Below are 15878 nucleotides of genomic sequence, written 5' to 3'. Positions count from 1 at the left end.
CCTGCCGCCTTTTAACTACGTCGCCAAAACCGCGGACTAACGCCAATCTCCCTTCTCCGCAGAACGCATTAAAAAATAAGAAGAAACGCGGTCATGAATCGAAAAATAATCAGATTTTATAATCTTTACATTCAACACCATCTCCCTTATATGTGATATGCCTCCGAATCAGAGCTAGTGAGCGGAGCTGAGTCTCGTTCAGCCACACCTCCGTTTAATTGTCAGGTGTGATGAAATGCGTTCATATTCCACTTTTTATGTCATAAACGTTGCAGGCCTATGGAAAGGTTTAGTGGTAGGGTTGTCCAATGATCAAGTTGTTGCTTCAATTTGTGTTTTAATTTATGCGACGCACCGATGCTGGGTTCATCCGTTTGGCGCAATTTTGAAATATTTAGCCGACTGCGTGATTTGTCATTTTCGTTCTTTTGGCAATTAATCCCGACTGATCCCTTTAGTTAACGTTACCAAACTTCTTTGTTGTTGCACTATCAGTGTTGCAGTCTTTTAAAATAAATGTTCTGAGTGAAATATATTGCTGTTGCTCTTAGTTCTTTGGGACCGGGAAGGTAAATTGACCTGACACGAATTTGACCGGAGAAGCGGCCGAGTAAACAGCCACCTGCTGTCAGCACAGTGGTGACTTGCGCGTCTAATCTAACTTCATTCACTCTCGGTGTATAGATCAGGACAGACTTGCGGAACAGGCTGCAGGTCAACAGTCTGACAGCCTGCATGAAGATAAGCATTAATGGTTCAATACTAAAACAGTGCAATTACCAAAGGGCCCTTGAAATGATCTTTCTAAAGCCAAGGAGGATGGCTTGTAACAATGCTAGTTGTCAGCTCTGCCATAAGTAGTGACTGATCACATTTGCACATTTTATTGTTTTGCACTTTCTTTTGCACTTGTTCTATAGTTTGTAATAGTCTTTGTTAAAATTGCACAAATTACACAAATATTTTGAAATATTTGTATACTGTTGTATAGTTTGTTTGGTGTTGTTACTTTGTTAATAAATAATTGTTAAATATACAGAGTCTGTAGTGTATCGCACAAACAAGACGCCAACACCCACACCCCCATCGACGGCAACTGATACAAGAACCCCCGCTCAGATGGCAACCGATACCAGACACCCCCCACCCCCCGAGACCTACGACCTACCACCTTGACTAACACATTTCCTGCGGGAAACCCTGGTGCGTGTGTGTGCACGTGCCGTGTGTGTGTGTGTGTGTGTGTGTGTGTGTATGTGTCTGCGTGTGTGTGTGTGCGTGTGCGTGTGCGTGTGTGTGTGCGTGCGTGTGCGTACCGTATGTGTGTGTGTTTGTGTGTGTGTGTGTTTGTGTACAAGCGAGTATAAGAGGGGGCCTGTATGATAACTCACCCATCCCTCCGCATGCGACGTGTCAGTTCATCACAGCGTTTCTTGGTCTCCACAAAGATGATGGTTTTGTTCTCCTTCTCAGCCATGATCTCCTCCATTAGCTGCATCAGCCTTTAGGGAACAAAGGGCAACTGATCAGCTAAACCCAGACAACATAAACTCCCTGCCATTCACAGCTCATGATGACACAAAGCATGGTGCCAAGCCCCAAAGCCTACTTAATCAGTTTGGGTTGTCTTGAAGCAATAAAAGCTTTATTTTTGAACACGTTACACTGCCTCACTTGTTGTCCTTCTCAGTCTCCATGCACACGTCCACTATCTGCAGGATGTTGTGGTTGGCGCTCAGCTCCAGGGCGCCCACGTTGATCTGTACGTACTCTTTCAGGAAGTCCTCTGCCAGCTGACGCACCTCTTTGGGCCAAGTGGCGCTCCACATCAGAGTCTGTCTGTCGGGCTGATATCAGGAGAGCGGATGGGGGTGAAGAGAATAGGTACGGTGTTACTAAACTCTGCTAAACTATTAAGGTCTGTTGCTATTTCAAAGCCAACAAGAGAAATGGTTTCCTGCTGCATGACGCCTGAACAAGTTAAAAGCAATAGAATTGTATCAAACTTTTCCAATTATAACCTGACCTTTATTTTTATGTACTGTGATATGTGGCAGCAGTAGACTTTTATAAGAAAAAGACGTAAAACATTTTTAAAAACATGTTCTGGTATTGTGTGTTATGTTAGCTGTCTAATGACTTGTACTTGGATTTGAATGAAGAAAACCATTGGTGAAAGGCATTGAAGTTTTCCACATCTGATATTGCTAGGTACTCGGTAAAAGGACCATGAGCTTATATGACTGCTACAAATGCACAAGAAAAACATGCACACATTTTTACAAGCTGCTAAGACTCCTCCTATAGGTGGCCATTACTTCCAACTTACTCGGATTTGGTCCACAATCTTGCGGATCTGGGGCTCGAAGCCCATGTCCAGCATACGGTCAGCCTCGTCCAGCACCAAGTAAGTGCAGCGCCGCAGGTTGGTCTTTCCGACCTCCAGGAAGTCAATGAGACGCCCTGGCGTGGCAATGCAAATCTCCGTACCTACAAGATACAGCAGTGGCATGAATCATGCTGCATATTAATGCATTATTTGCACACTTATCCTATTCAATAGGCAAAGCCATGTTGTTATGTTGTTATTGACCAGTTGTCAAAACAATAATCAGGAGATTGCTATATTATTAAATATGTTGACATGAATCGATCGTAAGTTATGCAAAACAAAACAACAATGACATAGTAATTGTATAATGCCTTGATGGACTGACAAGGAGTGCCCTTTCATAATAACAGCTTAGTAGATGTGTGAAAGATGAAGAGTCATCGCAACTCACCTCTCTCCAGGTCACGTATCTGAGGCCCCTTGGGGGCCCCTCCATACACACAGGTGCTCTTGATGCGGGACGACTTCCCATACTCATAGGCCACCTGCTGCACCTGCTGTGCCAGTTCTCGAGTGGGAGCCAGCACAAGGCACTGGAGCAAAGACAAGAGCGCGAGACCCTGAGCAACAACTCACACGTACCGGACAACCAGAATGTTTCCATATCACTAACCAACAGTGGATTATTACTGCACAAATGATAACCAGATTAGTCTTATTACATTATGAAGCCATGATCCAAGAGTTTGATTTAAGAGATGCCTTTAAAATATGACCAATCGTGGCAAAATAGTAATTGACAATGGTGTAGTTTGCCGAAGATAGCTGTGATATATGAATATGGTCTTCAACTCACAATAGGTCCATCGCCTCTCTCCAAGTAAGGCTGGTGGTTGATGTGGACAATAGCAGGAAGGAGATACTATAATGCAGAGACGATATGAGAAGCATCAATATCATGAAGTGACAGATGACCAGGTCCAACTGTCCACCTCTTTATATAAGGAGAGTGGGCTGCTTACTGCCAGAGTCTTCCCAGATCCCGTCTGAGCAATTCCCACCATGTCTCTCCCGCTCAGGGCCAAGGGGAATCCCTGGGCCTGGATGGGAGTGGGTTCCTTGAAGTTCTGGTGCAACAGCACATCCATTACATACTCTAAAACAAAGGGCATACAACGATTTCTGTCAATACCAGGAACAGCTTTGTGAATATGAGCGTAGTGATGTTGCAGGTGCAGTATAATGCTACTCAACGAGGGAACTGGGCCTGATGGAAGTGCGTGACTGGTTTTGGGCAGCCAGATCCTCTGACTGTGATCTCTTTCTTGCGGCGGAATTCCTCCAAATCATACTGAAAATTTAAACCAGAAGCAAATAAAAACCAGAGGCAGTCTAAGATGTGCTGAAATTAAATATGATTCATAAAGGATTTCACTACACATATTCACATAAGGTTAGGTTAAAACCTGAGTCATTCGCTGGATCTCCTGGTTTTCGTTATAGAAGTTCTTTTCGAATTTGGGTAGCTCATCCAGGTTCCATTTCTTCTTCCTGAGTCTTTCTCCAGGATTCCCAAACTTTGGGGGTGGGGGGCTCCTGCGACTGCTGGACCCAAAGCGTGGCCTAGTGGACAGAACGGCACATATGTAACTCACAAGCCGCTTTCCATATTAACCATAAATGTAGGCCTATGCTTCATGTTTCATAAACCATCGCCCTCTGTACTTGTTCGAAAACATTTGAATCATTGACAATAATGAGCTAAACAAATGACACAGTACAGTTTTATTTAAGATGTTTTTTTATCAGTTTGACGCATTTAACGAAACCAGCTTCTTCTGAAGAACATTTGTGTGTAGGCTACTCATTAGTGACTTTGGAAACGTTTAATATTAGTCTAACTTTGACAACAGTTTTTCTTACCCTCTGTCTCGTCCACGGTCCCTGTCCCCATATGAGCCTCTCATGCTTGGAGTAAATCCTGTCTGTGGTTAAATAAGAAATATTAAAATTGAGTTAATTGCATTAGGGAAATGTATTACTTTGCATTACATGTCTGACAGCGCGGTTTGCTAAAACTTGCAACCTGCAAACGAACACGGCATTCGTACGCGTGTAACTTTTGCTGTCAGCCTCTTTCTTTCTAACCCTGTTCTATGGATTGTCTTACGGTGTCATTAAATATTCCTCGTTTTACCTTTTATCGTACAATAACTTTAGACAGCAAGCAGGCTGCAGAATATTTTTGTTGAGTTCGAAGATCCACTCCCAATACGTCATGTGAAAATGGAGGAACCTGTACTTGCCATACCCCTTTACAGTTGTAAGTTTTACGTAGCATATTTCTGCTGTCAAGTAAACACGGCGGCATAGAGCTGGCATAGAGAATAACTGTGTTGCGGAATTTGCGTAGGGTACTTGCTACGGCCGTGATGTGAATTAGCTAAATTTGACCAGCACAACAGGCACAGAAATATCAGTTTATGCATTTGTGTAATATCCGTGTATACGAATGTGAATAATCTTGGCTGTATCAGGAAATATCAGAAATAATTTTAGTTAGCGTTTTCAGCCATGTACCTTGAGGGAAAAGTTGAGTAACCAATCAAAACGCCGGCGTTGCATCACATGTCCATTAACAGGACGAGGACGTGAAAACGTAACAACAAGGAAGTGGCATTAAGAAGGCAATGGGTAGTTTTATTTTAGCTAGTAGTAGCTACTTTAGTAAACACTAAGCGGTGCCGTAAAATAATATGAGACAGCTTGGATATTATCGATGAGGAAATGCCACTTTTCTTGCAGAATCGGCAAATTGATCGCGTGAGCTCAACATCAGAGTTATTCAGCAAGCATTCTCACTTGCAGGTAACTGTTAACGTTTCAGTCATTAGCTCGCTGACATTTGTGAAGCTAATATTACAGAGGAAGTGGAATTATTTGATAGATAATGGTTCAGTGCGCTTCGTTTGGCGGAGTTATGTTGATCCTTTGACAGGCTGTGTTTGTCTTTATCCTCAGGATGCATAACTGCTAAATTACTGTCGTGATTGTACTTAAACTATGTGTTGTAATCCCGTAGGAAAACGCTCGTGTGTTCCGTAGCAAGACACCGACTACTGTCGACCCGAAGTGCCTGTTATATGTGCAGCAACGAGAGTTTGCAGCCACAATTCCATTAGACAGTGAGTTTCATAACCATGTTCCAAAAATGTTTGCATTGGAATTTAATCCAATTCCTCGGCAGATGGTATCAACTGTGTTTGTGTGTCCACAGAATCTGTCACTATCATTGGGTCTGCAGATGCAACCACCTGTCACTTAGTAGTTTTGCGACACACGGGTAAAAAAAAAAAAAAACTACACAAAAGCAATATCATCTAGCTAAGGATATCATCGTGGAATGTGTATTTCTAATCAGTAATCAGTGTGTGTTTATATGAAGGGAGTGGCGCAACATGTTTGGCTCACTGTGATGGCTCCAGGACGTGGTCCGAGGTGCCCCTCATAGTGAAGGCTGTCACCTCCTTAACCGGTGCTGTGAAGGATGGCAGGTAACGTTATGCTACCCTGGCTTTACAGTTTGGAGAACTATCATATGAATTGTCTCATTTAAATGATAGATATTCAGCAATTACTAATACACCAAGCTATATTATAATCAGCAGACTGAAAGTAGAAGAAATGGAATTTGATTTAATCTTTTCTTTTGGCAGCTTGTGCATTTCCTTGATATTGTGTTGTCTCTATTTTGTTTCAAGATATGAGCTTCACCTGGTTGGGGGATTTGATGATGAATCACAAACATCCCACAAACTCAGCCTTAGTCTTTTGGGTGCGATACACTCTCACTTTTACAGTGGTTTGATTCAAAAGCCAAGCCAGATTCACTCCTGTTACATTTGAGTGTGTGCATGTGTGTGTTTAATGTGTACTTTACTTTTCATCATATTTCAGCGGCCTTTCAGAAACAGCAGGAGGAGATCCATCTCGAGACATGTTGCATCACAGGTCAGCGGTTTCCCTTGCTCTTTACACTGACCCTCATTTCTTGATTCTCTCTGGTTCTTAATCAGACTGACCTTTCATCTCTTACAGAAATGAACGACGAGGTTGTGGAGGGGGTTCATCGTCCAGTGGTGTATGGAATAGGTATAACTCCACTCTACTACCACACATATTCAAAAGAAGATGCAAAGCTCAATGTAGAGATCCAAATGGCACTAGGCGTAACTGCTGGCAGAACTGCTTTAGCACCGTGCTTATGACAGATGAAGAAATGCTTTTGGTATTTATGCACCCAAGTCCAAGGCTCAAATAGAAGGCGTACATAAGCTGGCTAAGAAAACATGGAATTTAAAGAAATGCTGATCAGACTAGCTCTCGTAATCCTCACACAATGATGGCAGTTCCTGCCAGCATTCTGCACAAAGACAACCAGGAGAATTCCACCAGAGCATAGCGCTGAAGCAGGAGGGGCCACAACCTGCAGTAATTCTCTTTCCTCCTCTTCCCCATGCTCTGGGAATGCACAAGTACATTTGGGTGATGCTTGTAAAGCGTGTAGAGGGTAGTGTTTTCCTCGTCCTGCCTTGTTGTGGTTCAGCTTTGCCCTGGGCTCTCTGTGCAACTCAACAGGCATCGGTTTCTCTCTGCAGGAGTGAATGTAAAAACGGGCGAGGTGTTCCCGGCCTCGTTTCCTACCCGAGGGCCAGCAGAGGACCTGCGCTCAGCACGCACCTTCACCGGGGGACAGGTAATCACCAAGCAACAGGACAAAGGGGAGATGTGTAGAATTCTGTATTTTTTGAGTCTGGGGATGCCTGGTTCTAGGTCACTTTTTAGGGTTAGGGTTATTTAAAACTACACCTTCAAGAACAAGATAAGATGACAATGCTCTAGTCTAGCCCTTGCTGTATCATCTCATAAGTGGTTGTGTGTTTTTCTGGCACCATTAAGGGCCATTTACACCAAGACTATAACGATAACAGCAAACAAGTATTGCACTATATGAATGACAGCGTCCAACTAAAATGATAACATCACTAATATCGTTATAGTTACAGTTATCTTTATAGTTTCTGTTCCTGGTGTGAATGACCCTTAAGACTATGTATATGGTGGTATACTGAGGAAAACCAGTTGGCTTTGATTGAAATGTTGGTTTGTTATGTTCAGATGGTTGAGATCTATGACTCAAGCAAGGAACAAGTGGAAATAGGCCCATGCAAGTGGACGCCCAATAGGGACATTGCCTTCTGGTTGGCACAGGATGATGACACCATCTTACAGGTATGAAGAAGCGGTAAGCGTTTCTCACTTAAACTAACCCAGTGGCCTTAGAGGTGTTCATTTCTCTTTGTGTTTATATACACCACTAAACAGACTGCTGTTTGCACACAAAAACTGGTATTGATTCTTCTTCCCAATACTCATTGGAAGCTCGTTTTCTGTGTGTTTGTGTCTTGTGTCCAGTACCTGTCTACGTCCCCGATGGCTGAGCCTCCACACTTTGTGCAGCACATCAAGTCCACCATCCAGTTCCTGCTGAACCACCCCACCGCAGACAGCCTCTTCCCCGGTGGCCAGCCCCAGGTCTTCAGGCGCACGCAGCAGGGAGGGTGGGACTGCAGTCCTCCTCCTTCTCCCCAGCAACAGCAGCAGCAGCAGCAGTAGCAGCGTGCCGACGATAGCCCCTCTGGAGGAACTGTGGAGCTCACATTCACTCCTTAAACCCCTGAAAATCACTGTGACATTCTCACACACACACACACACACACACACACACACACACACACATGATTGATTATGTTTGAATGGACAAGCACAGGTCTTCTGAATGCGTGCATTTCTAATCGGACCCCTTGCATGGAGAAGAGTGTGCCCCCTTTGGACCAGAGCGTGTCCACTGTCAGGACCGTGAGCAAAAATTACCATGAATCCTTTTTCCCCAATCTCCAGTTCAAAGTCATTGAAAATATGGCAAGAATGGTAGAGGCATCTAATTTGTCCTCAAGAATGTCCAGTTTTGGGCTATTGTCACATACGTTACACCTACTTGGGCCTTAAGACCAATCAGCATTTTTATTGGAAGTGCTTTGTGTCGACCATATTGATTCACTTGCAGTACACCATTTCCTGAATAACAGGAAGATCTGCTAATGATAAATCACTAGTCATACCAGATTCTGAATAGAAAAACCTGGGCCTCGTGCACCATTAAGTTCCTTTATCAGAGTATCAAAGGCTAATGATTAGCAACATTATATGGATACTTTCAGAGATCATTCATCTTGAGTCTTTGTGCAACATTTCGTGTGTTACTGCTGTATGTGGTGTCCAAGTCATGAAGCCAGCATGGTAAATGCTATCTGGACTTGAGCTCTGTGCAATAACTGCATTTCAGTGTGTCGACTCAGTGTTCCACACTGAAACACGGTTGAAGATCTCAAGTATCTCAATTAAATTCCTATCTTCAGTGGAAGACCACACACACAACATAATGTAGCTGATTTCAAAGCAACTTCATAACTTTCATCTTCAAATGCCTATAAATGAAGAAAAATAAATCTATTTGAAAGTAAGTGTATTCACTTGAAACTGTACCTGGATCAGTTCATCTAGACATGTATAGTAAATACAGTAAATACAACTGAGATTCTGTGTTGGTTCATGTTTCCTCTACTCGTCTAAAGAAACGCCCCGTCAAACTTATTTATTCATGCAGATTCAAAAGTGAAATGTCTAAGTCTTTAAAAAATGTCGTTGGTGCATATTTCATAAAAGATAAAAGTAAACAGTTACACCCACTTTTGGTGCAATGGAAAAAAAAACTTATTTGTGCCAACAATGCATTTATTATGAAATTAATTCCATAATATTATACTTTACTTCATCTGGATGTAAAGTTCCTTTCTGATGTGCGCAGGGCTGGAGAGGGACACTAAATGCTCAAGATAGGAATAGCTCTAATACAAACTTGTTAAATTATAATCACCCTGTTGCTGACAATGAAATCATGTAATGATCAGTTGCAGAGGCGGACAGAGTACACAGCTGCATTACTTGAGTAAAAGTACAGATACCCTTTGATATATTTTACTCAAGTACAAGTAAAAGTACAACAGTCAGATGTCTACTTAAGTAAAAGTACTTGAGTATCAAGAGTACAAGAGTAGCCTACATTTTCTAAATATTGCATTACTACTGCCACAGTGCTTACATTTATGTACAGAAACGTCCTACATGGAGTTATGAAAAATGTTAATGTTACTACCTTGGAAAATGTAAAAGGAATTGAAAGTAAAATCAAGTCATTTTCATCTTTTTACCATGTTTCCAGGGATGGGCAGTATTTCTAATACATGTATTTAAAATACGTATTTCAAATACAAAATACTATGAAAACTATCATTAACTTGTTCAGAAAATTGAAATAGTCTGGCGAGGTGGGGCCACAGGTTTGCACATTCCCGGGATGGATCTGCTGCGTCTTCATCCATTGTTTCGTCTATGGTTTCGTCTCTTATCTAAATCTGACAATGGAGTTGACTTTGGCGGAAAGCTGAAGGTTATTGTTGATAGGCTGTCCCAATCAGTGGCGCCTGCACAATCCAATCACGTTTGAGAGGGAAACAACAAATTGAGGGTTTCCGAGATTTTTTTTAGAAGAAGTAACGGGTACTCACGGTTATGGATAGAAATGTAGTGGAGTAAAGAGTACAATATTTGCCTCTCAAATGTACTTGAGTAAAGTCATGAGTACTCCCCAAAAAATGATACTCGAGTAAAGCACAGATCCCTCAAAATTGTACTCAAGTACTGTACTCAAGTAAATGTACTCCGTTACTGTCCGGATCAGTTGCTAGTTTGACATTTTTTAATTCTATTGACATTATGATTCAAGTTGTCAAAATCATATTGACAGACAGTGCAGTTTTTGTAGTCAAGAGGCTCTACGTGCTGAGTAGTTACCAGTGAAGGCGAGTAGCACTTGAATCAGTTACTTCAGCAGCCATCTTGGTTTGATTAATAGGAAATAGATCAATCTAACTGTGACTTTAAGGTAAGTTTGTTTGGTTAAATGTTTTTTCGTAATATTTCCACATTGCAAATCACAAGTTCCTAATTGTGTTGATAGGTTTAATGGTTCCAATTCTTGCATCATACTTGCTATTGCTTTGACACAAAACGTATATATTTCAGTTTTATAGCCTTTTAAAACATATGATCTTGGAAGCCGTGTTTTGGCAATATCTTGGAAAGTATTCATAGCCAGCCGAACAGCCCGCAAGACAAATGTTCTCAGATTAGATTAGATTAAATTCAACTTTAAAATGTCATTGTGCAGAGTACCAGTTTCACTTTAAGTGAACATTTCTAATATTCTCACATGAGAATATTAGAAATGTTCACTTAAAGTGAAAAATCACTTAAAGTAGTCATACAGTAGGCCTATATTCATTTACATGTAAATCAAAAAGTAACTTCACATCCAAATGAAGTGTTATATTTTTTAATTAATTTCATAATAAATGCATTGTTGGCAAAAATAAAATAAAACATTTAATTTATTTTATATTGTCCTTTATTGAAACAAGCACCAACTACATCAGTCAAACTACTTACACACCCATTGCACTTTGAATCAGCAGTGAAGGATTTATGTAGCAGTTTGTAATTACAAAACCATTCGTTCTGAGTGTGTGAACCAACTAACGAATGGTTTTGAAATTACTACTGAAAACAATTATTTTATTTTTTTCTGTGCATATGCAAACAGTAACAACTTTTTTTTTAAAAAAAGAACTATTGTTATAAGCTAGTGCAATCATGATCAGGTGACATTCAGTTTTACTGCTGTGTTAAACTGTTAGTAAGAACCACCCACAGTATAAGCACCACCCATTTTTCAGTGGAGACATTCTCCATGTCTCCACTTCCACTGCAAATCTGAGCACTGAAGAAAAGGTATTTTCTTTTTTAATTTGTTTCAAAGATTCTTATTCCTCAAAGATATTTTCCTACTCTTCATAACAAAATCGTGCATTATGAGAGTGAAAACTGCAGACTGCAAACTTTTGTTGCGTCTGTAGATAACATATTGTTTATGTGTTAAGTGTTAAGTGGGTCATATTGCAACAAATGTGATTCCAGCATTCTATCTGGCCAGTGTTTAGAAATCGTAGCTCTGATTTGTTTTGGTTTGTTATATTTGATCTTATTGTCCTCTATTTCCTTCTATATCTGCAATTGTAGAGAATACAAGTCAATATAGTCAATAAGTAACAGTCTTTGTACTTTGTACTCAACATGTGATATTTTAATGGAGGGTTATGATGTGACAAACACCATACAATTTGCATTGTACGGAATTAGAGTACCATCTCAGATAATAAAGATCAGGTAATAGAAAACGTACAAATATTTTTAACTTGTTTTTTGTCTCAAGAGGTTCAAGAGGCTTTACAGTACATGAGATGACCAGTGAGTGTAGACAAGTGGCACCTGAATCAAGTTCAATTGCTGTGTGTCTCTTTAAGAGATTCCAGGTAAGCTGTCACACCTTCAGCAGCCACCTTATGATTTGATTTACAGGAAATAGATCTTCCCGTAAGAGCCTTGAAAATAGAGCTGGAAATAGATACTTCAAGGTAAGTTTGTTTATTTAAAACCTTTTTTGTTGTCTTTCAAAGCGTCTGTCAAATACTGTACCATACATTTACATCTTTCCATGTTGCATCTTTCTTACTATTGCTTTGACCCTCATTTTGTATCAAAGGCTTTGACACAAAATGAGGAGAAGCACTCTCACCAGCCAAAGGAATGTCAAACAATCAATATTAGCTGTGCTGTTGTGTTGCTTTTGTTGCTTTTGTGCATGTAAATGAATGATGAACTGGTACAGATTTTATTTGTCCTTATTACTATCATTTCTAAGGTGAACTGACTCACTAGTTAACCATCTCATATCAACATGCATCTGACATGATAAATATGTCACAAGACTTTTAAAAATGTTTTTACATTCATAAAATTCATATAACAACTGAATCTCTATTTCTCAAACTGGTTACCACACGAGACCGACCGGGGCTGGTTGGAACAGGGGCAGGTTGAAACACTGTTAATATCCAGGCTACTAGAGGGAGCTGCAACAAAATTCCAACACTAAACTGACGGCCTTATTGAGTAGAGTAAACTCACGTATGTAACTGGTCTCCAGGTCATTAACCCTTTAGGTGAGAACAACATTTTAATTTTGTAGTGTCAAAACTTAGAATATGCACCTCCCACTAAATAGAAAAACTAACTAAAAAAAAGTTTGACCTAATGTGGGCGGGGCAGGTTGGCACACTGATTTTGGGGTTGGTTGGCACATACATTCCCTATGGCTATTTTGTGACAAATCTATAAACTTTGTATTTTACACATAAAAACATCATCAATCTTTATTTTAGCATTGTTATTGTAATTACTGAATATAGTTTTACATTTGGAAGCATTTCAGACATTTTTAAACATTTGAAGTAAAAAAAAAAATCGGTAGGGACCAAATTGGTCTTGACGGTGGGCCCTACTGAAGAAAAACACACAGGAATGACATCAGCAAAGCCCTACAGGCAGTGATATAGACGAGCACTTCAAACAAAAGCAAAAGGGGTACTGCAAAGGACTATAACATAGTCCAACCAACCCCGACTACATGTGCCAACCAACCCCGTGCATAGGGCAGGTTGGCACACGTGCACAACACCACTTTAATCATATATAACTCAAAACAAGGGATAATTTGTTGACATTGAATGTATACATTTTGTAGCTGAGATCCCAAGCTTTCAGTTAATCACAATTTGACAATTTCAACGCATTGTAAGACGGAGAAATATAGCCAAGAGTGAAAAGTGTTCCAACCAGCCCCGGTCTCCCCTACTGTATGGGTTAAACAAACAGTCTACCATAGTCACAATCAGGGTTCATTGTGAGTCAACAGTTTTCAAAGAATTTCATGTGGCCAGCAGGGGGCCTCATCCCCAAAAGAACAGTAAAAAGAAGGCAGGAGTTACAGAGCATGTCAGGAGATAACCTTGTGTATATCATAAACGTTTTAGAGTGGGACTGGCAAATGTTTATATATAATATATATAATAATGTTAATATTTGAGGGCTTAGTCTTTTTTACTGAAGTGCTGCACTGTGTCACTGTCTGTCTGTCTGTCTCTCTCTCTCTCTCTCCTCACTATGAACTACCTCTGCAGGGTTATTAAGAGACTTCATTGCCTTAAGATTCCCCATGGATTTTTGAGTTCCTTGGACATTGCGCAGTCCCATGATGGCGACTGGTGGCTCTTCTGCACAGGGTGTGTATACTGTAAAACTAATTGTTATGGTTGGAACCAATATGTTGATAATGTTTTAATTGTTTTATGAAGGAATTATGCTACAAATACTACATGAATTAATTGCTATACATTTATTTTCCAAAAATAATTTTTACTAGATGATCGGAGTGTTGTACTTTTGGGGAAGATAGGAGCTGGGAAGAGCTCCTTGGCCAACAGACTCCTTGGCCAACAGACTCCTGGGCGGCGAGGCTTTCAAGAAAGAAGAAACAGGACTCTGTGTGCAGAGACAGGGAGAACATGCTGGAAGGAAACTGACTGTGGTGGACACACCTGGATGGGACAGGGTGTCTGTGCAACGCACACCTGAACACATCAAACAGGAGATCATACGAAGCACCTCACTTTGTCTACCAGGACCTCATGCCCTGCTCCTGGTTCTTCCCATATCCATGGATGGAGATCCTCCCTCAGCAAATGAGATGAAATCAGCCTCCCATCATGTAGAGCTGCTGTCACCCAGGGCCTGGAGACACACCATGGTGCTGTTTGTCTGTAAGGATGAGATGGAGAAGTCTGTCATTGATCGGCATGTGCAGGGTGCCAAGAAGCTCACTGACAAATGTGAAGGGAGGTTCTTCATACTGGAGAGAGACAATGAAGTCTCCCACCTGCTACAGAAGATAGAGGACATTGTAGAGCAGAACTGTGGAGATTTCCTGATACCCCAAGTCTACTACGAGGTGTTTGAGAAGAGAATGCCAAGTGGGATTGTAGAACAAAGCAAGATGTATGAGAGGAGGGAGGAGGAACTCAAGGAGAAGTATAAAGAGAAACTTCAGAAGATGGAGGCAGAAAGAGATAAGGCATTAAGAAGACGTGGAAGCTTTGGACTCTTACCACCGACCAGTGAGTATAATGTCTTTATTTATTTTGTTCATATACAACCACTTCATGCCTAAATATACAAATTGAACATCAATAATAACCAAATTATAGTCATGAAGTGCTTGTATACAAACACACAATCCATGAAGGGGTATCCCACATGTAATGCCACTACAACTTTTGCCCTTTTTTCCCATTTACAGTGTCTGACACAAGCAAAATCCAGCATCAGGATTCTGAGATAGAGAAGATTGAATTGCAACCTCTGAAACAGGGTTACCATGAGGAATTTGTAACAATTCCGAGATATTATATTAAGATGTTAATGGTCATAATGGCGGCTGTCGTGGGAGCATTTGTGGGGGCAATTGGGGGAGCAGATAAAGGAGCTCTGGGATCATGTACAGGGATGGCCAGTGGCTTTTTAATTGGCCTGTTAATGGGCTTATTGGTAATGGGAGTAACTAAGTTGGTAAAAGGTAACACCAGCTTAACTCTAGTCTTTGGAGGTACAGACCAGAATCCTCAAGAAAAAATGCAGGGTCCACGGGACGGTTCACATTCTCCTAAAACATGTAAAAAGGAGAAAGAACAGTGACACCATGTGCTGCAATTTTCTGTCCACGTTAGGGCTGTAACATACACCAACCTCACGATTCGGTTTGTATCACGATATTTGACCCACGGTTCGATACGATTTTTTTTTTTTTTTTGGGGGGGGCTAGACATTTGATTAAATACCAGAGGATTACAGTATAATATATAGTAGGCTATAATATATCTGTACTGATTGGACTGTTCAGTTTTCCCATGTGTGTTTCAAGGTAATACTTGTTCTCCTTGGGACAGGCCCTTTTGGGAAACGTTGGTATTGAGATGATCAGAATGCAAGAGTTTTAAACAAATATGTAGCATGCTAATGATGCTAAGCGGATTTAATAGTAATTTAGCTAGTCGTCTTCTATGCGTCCTTGTTTTCATGATTGTGAATGCTTTATTGGGGGCCAAGCAGCGAAGCTGCGAAGGCACCCATTGAGTTACTAGCTTTTCCTAATATTATTAGTCTGCCATTGGAGTCTATGGCAGCCCATAGAACGCCTGGCTAAAAAGTTCAGATTTTTGGCAGAACGTTTCGGGACACTCCACTCACCACTCACACTCATTTACAGACCTCTAAACCCAGCCATCTAGCGCCACCAACAGGTCAAAATCTGGGCGAAAATTGAATCGCTGGGTCTAAAGTTATGAAATTTGGTACACTGATTCAGCACTGTCCCATGATCACTCTCACCAATTTACAGAACTCTATGCCCAAC

The 15878-nt window shown here is 40.9% G+C and overlaps 3 protein-coding genes across 4 annotated transcripts in view; 2 read left to right on the top strand and 1 right to left on the bottom strand.

Annotated features, from left to right (window-relative positions):
- Nucleotides 1-4665, bottom strand: part of LOC125297794 (probable ATP-dependent RNA helicase DDX17) — a gene marked incomplete in the record, with an annotated part of 9836 nt that extends 5171 nt beyond the window's left edge. Inside the window, 10 exon segments of the mRNA XM_048248275.1 lie at nucleotides 1392-1502; nucleotides 1675-1847; nucleotides 2330-2490; nucleotides 2784-2925; nucleotides 3189-3254; nucleotides 3355-3488; nucleotides 3587-3683; nucleotides 3799-3955; nucleotides 4256-4317; nucleotides 4530-4665. Coding sequence (XP_048104232.1) covers nucleotides 1392-1502; nucleotides 1675-1847; nucleotides 2330-2490; nucleotides 2784-2925; nucleotides 3189-3254; nucleotides 3355-3488; nucleotides 3587-3683; nucleotides 3799-3955; nucleotides 4256-4299 — 1085 coding nt within the window.
- A 98-nt stretch (nucleotides 4666-4763) lies between these two features.
- Nucleotides 4764-8990, top strand: ntan1 (N-terminal asparagine amidase). 2 transcript variants are annotated; one of them, XM_048248276.1, is made up of 10 exons: nucleotides 4764-5200; nucleotides 5415-5517; nucleotides 5610-5675; nucleotides 5778-5886; nucleotides 6094-6167; nucleotides 6290-6343; nucleotides 6431-6484; nucleotides 6991-7088; nucleotides 7511-7624; nucleotides 7808-8990. In XM_048248276.1, the coding sequence occupies exons 1-10, from the start codon at nucleotides 5120-5122 to the stop codon at nucleotides 8006-8008; spliced, it is 954 nt and encodes a 317-aa protein (XP_048104233.1). In that variant the 5' UTR covers nucleotides 4764-5119; the 3' UTR covers nucleotides 8009-8990. The 2 variants fall into 2 exon arrangements, with proteins under 2 accessions (XP_048104233.1, XP_048104234.1); XM_048248277.1 differs by lacking the exon at nucleotides 5610-5675.
- A 4891-nt stretch (nucleotides 8991-13881) lies between these two features.
- On the top strand, nucleotides 13882-15394 carry LOC125297792. The gene is made up of 2 exons (XM_048248273.1): nucleotides 13882-14583; nucleotides 14766-15394. Exons 1-2 carry the CDS (start codon nucleotides 14127-14129, stop codon nucleotides 15158-15160), a joined length of 852 nt encoding a protein of 283 aa, XP_048104230.1. The 5' UTR covers nucleotides 13882-14126; the 3' UTR covers nucleotides 15161-15394.
- Nucleotides 15395-15878: the final 484 nt, after the last annotated feature.

Source organism: Alosa alosa, chromosome 7 (genome assembly GCF_017589495.1).
Source record: "Alosa alosa isolate M-15738 ecotype Scorff River chromosome 7, AALO_Geno_1.1, whole genome shotgun sequence".
Taxonomy (NCBI): Eukaryota; Metazoa; Chordata; class Actinopteri; order Clupeiformes; family Clupeidae; genus Alosa; species Alosa alosa.
Note: the sequence above shows the minus strand (reverse complement) of the source record. Positions and strands in the feature narration are given on the sequence as shown.

Coding starts and splice junctions, on each gene's coding strand:
- LOC125297792 (XM_048248273.1), top strand. CDS start 14,127: ATGGATGGAGATCCTCCCTCAGCAAATGAGATGAAATCAGCCTCCCAT. Junction 14,584..14,765: donor TGGACTCTTACCACCGACCA/GTGAGTATAATG, acceptor TCCCATTTACAG/TGTCTGACACAAGCAAAATC.
- ntan1 (XM_048248276.1), top strand. CDS start 5,120: ATGCCACTTTTCTTGCAGAATCGGCAAATTGATCGCGTGAGCTCAACA. Junction 5,887..6,093: donor GGTGCTGTGAAGGATGGCAG/GTAACGTTATGC, acceptor TTTTGTTTCAAG/ATATGAGCTTCACCTGGTTG. Junction 6,168..6,289: donor ACTCAGCCTTAGTCTTTTGG/GTGCGATACACT, acceptor ATCATATTTCAG/CGGCCTTTCAGAAACAGCAG.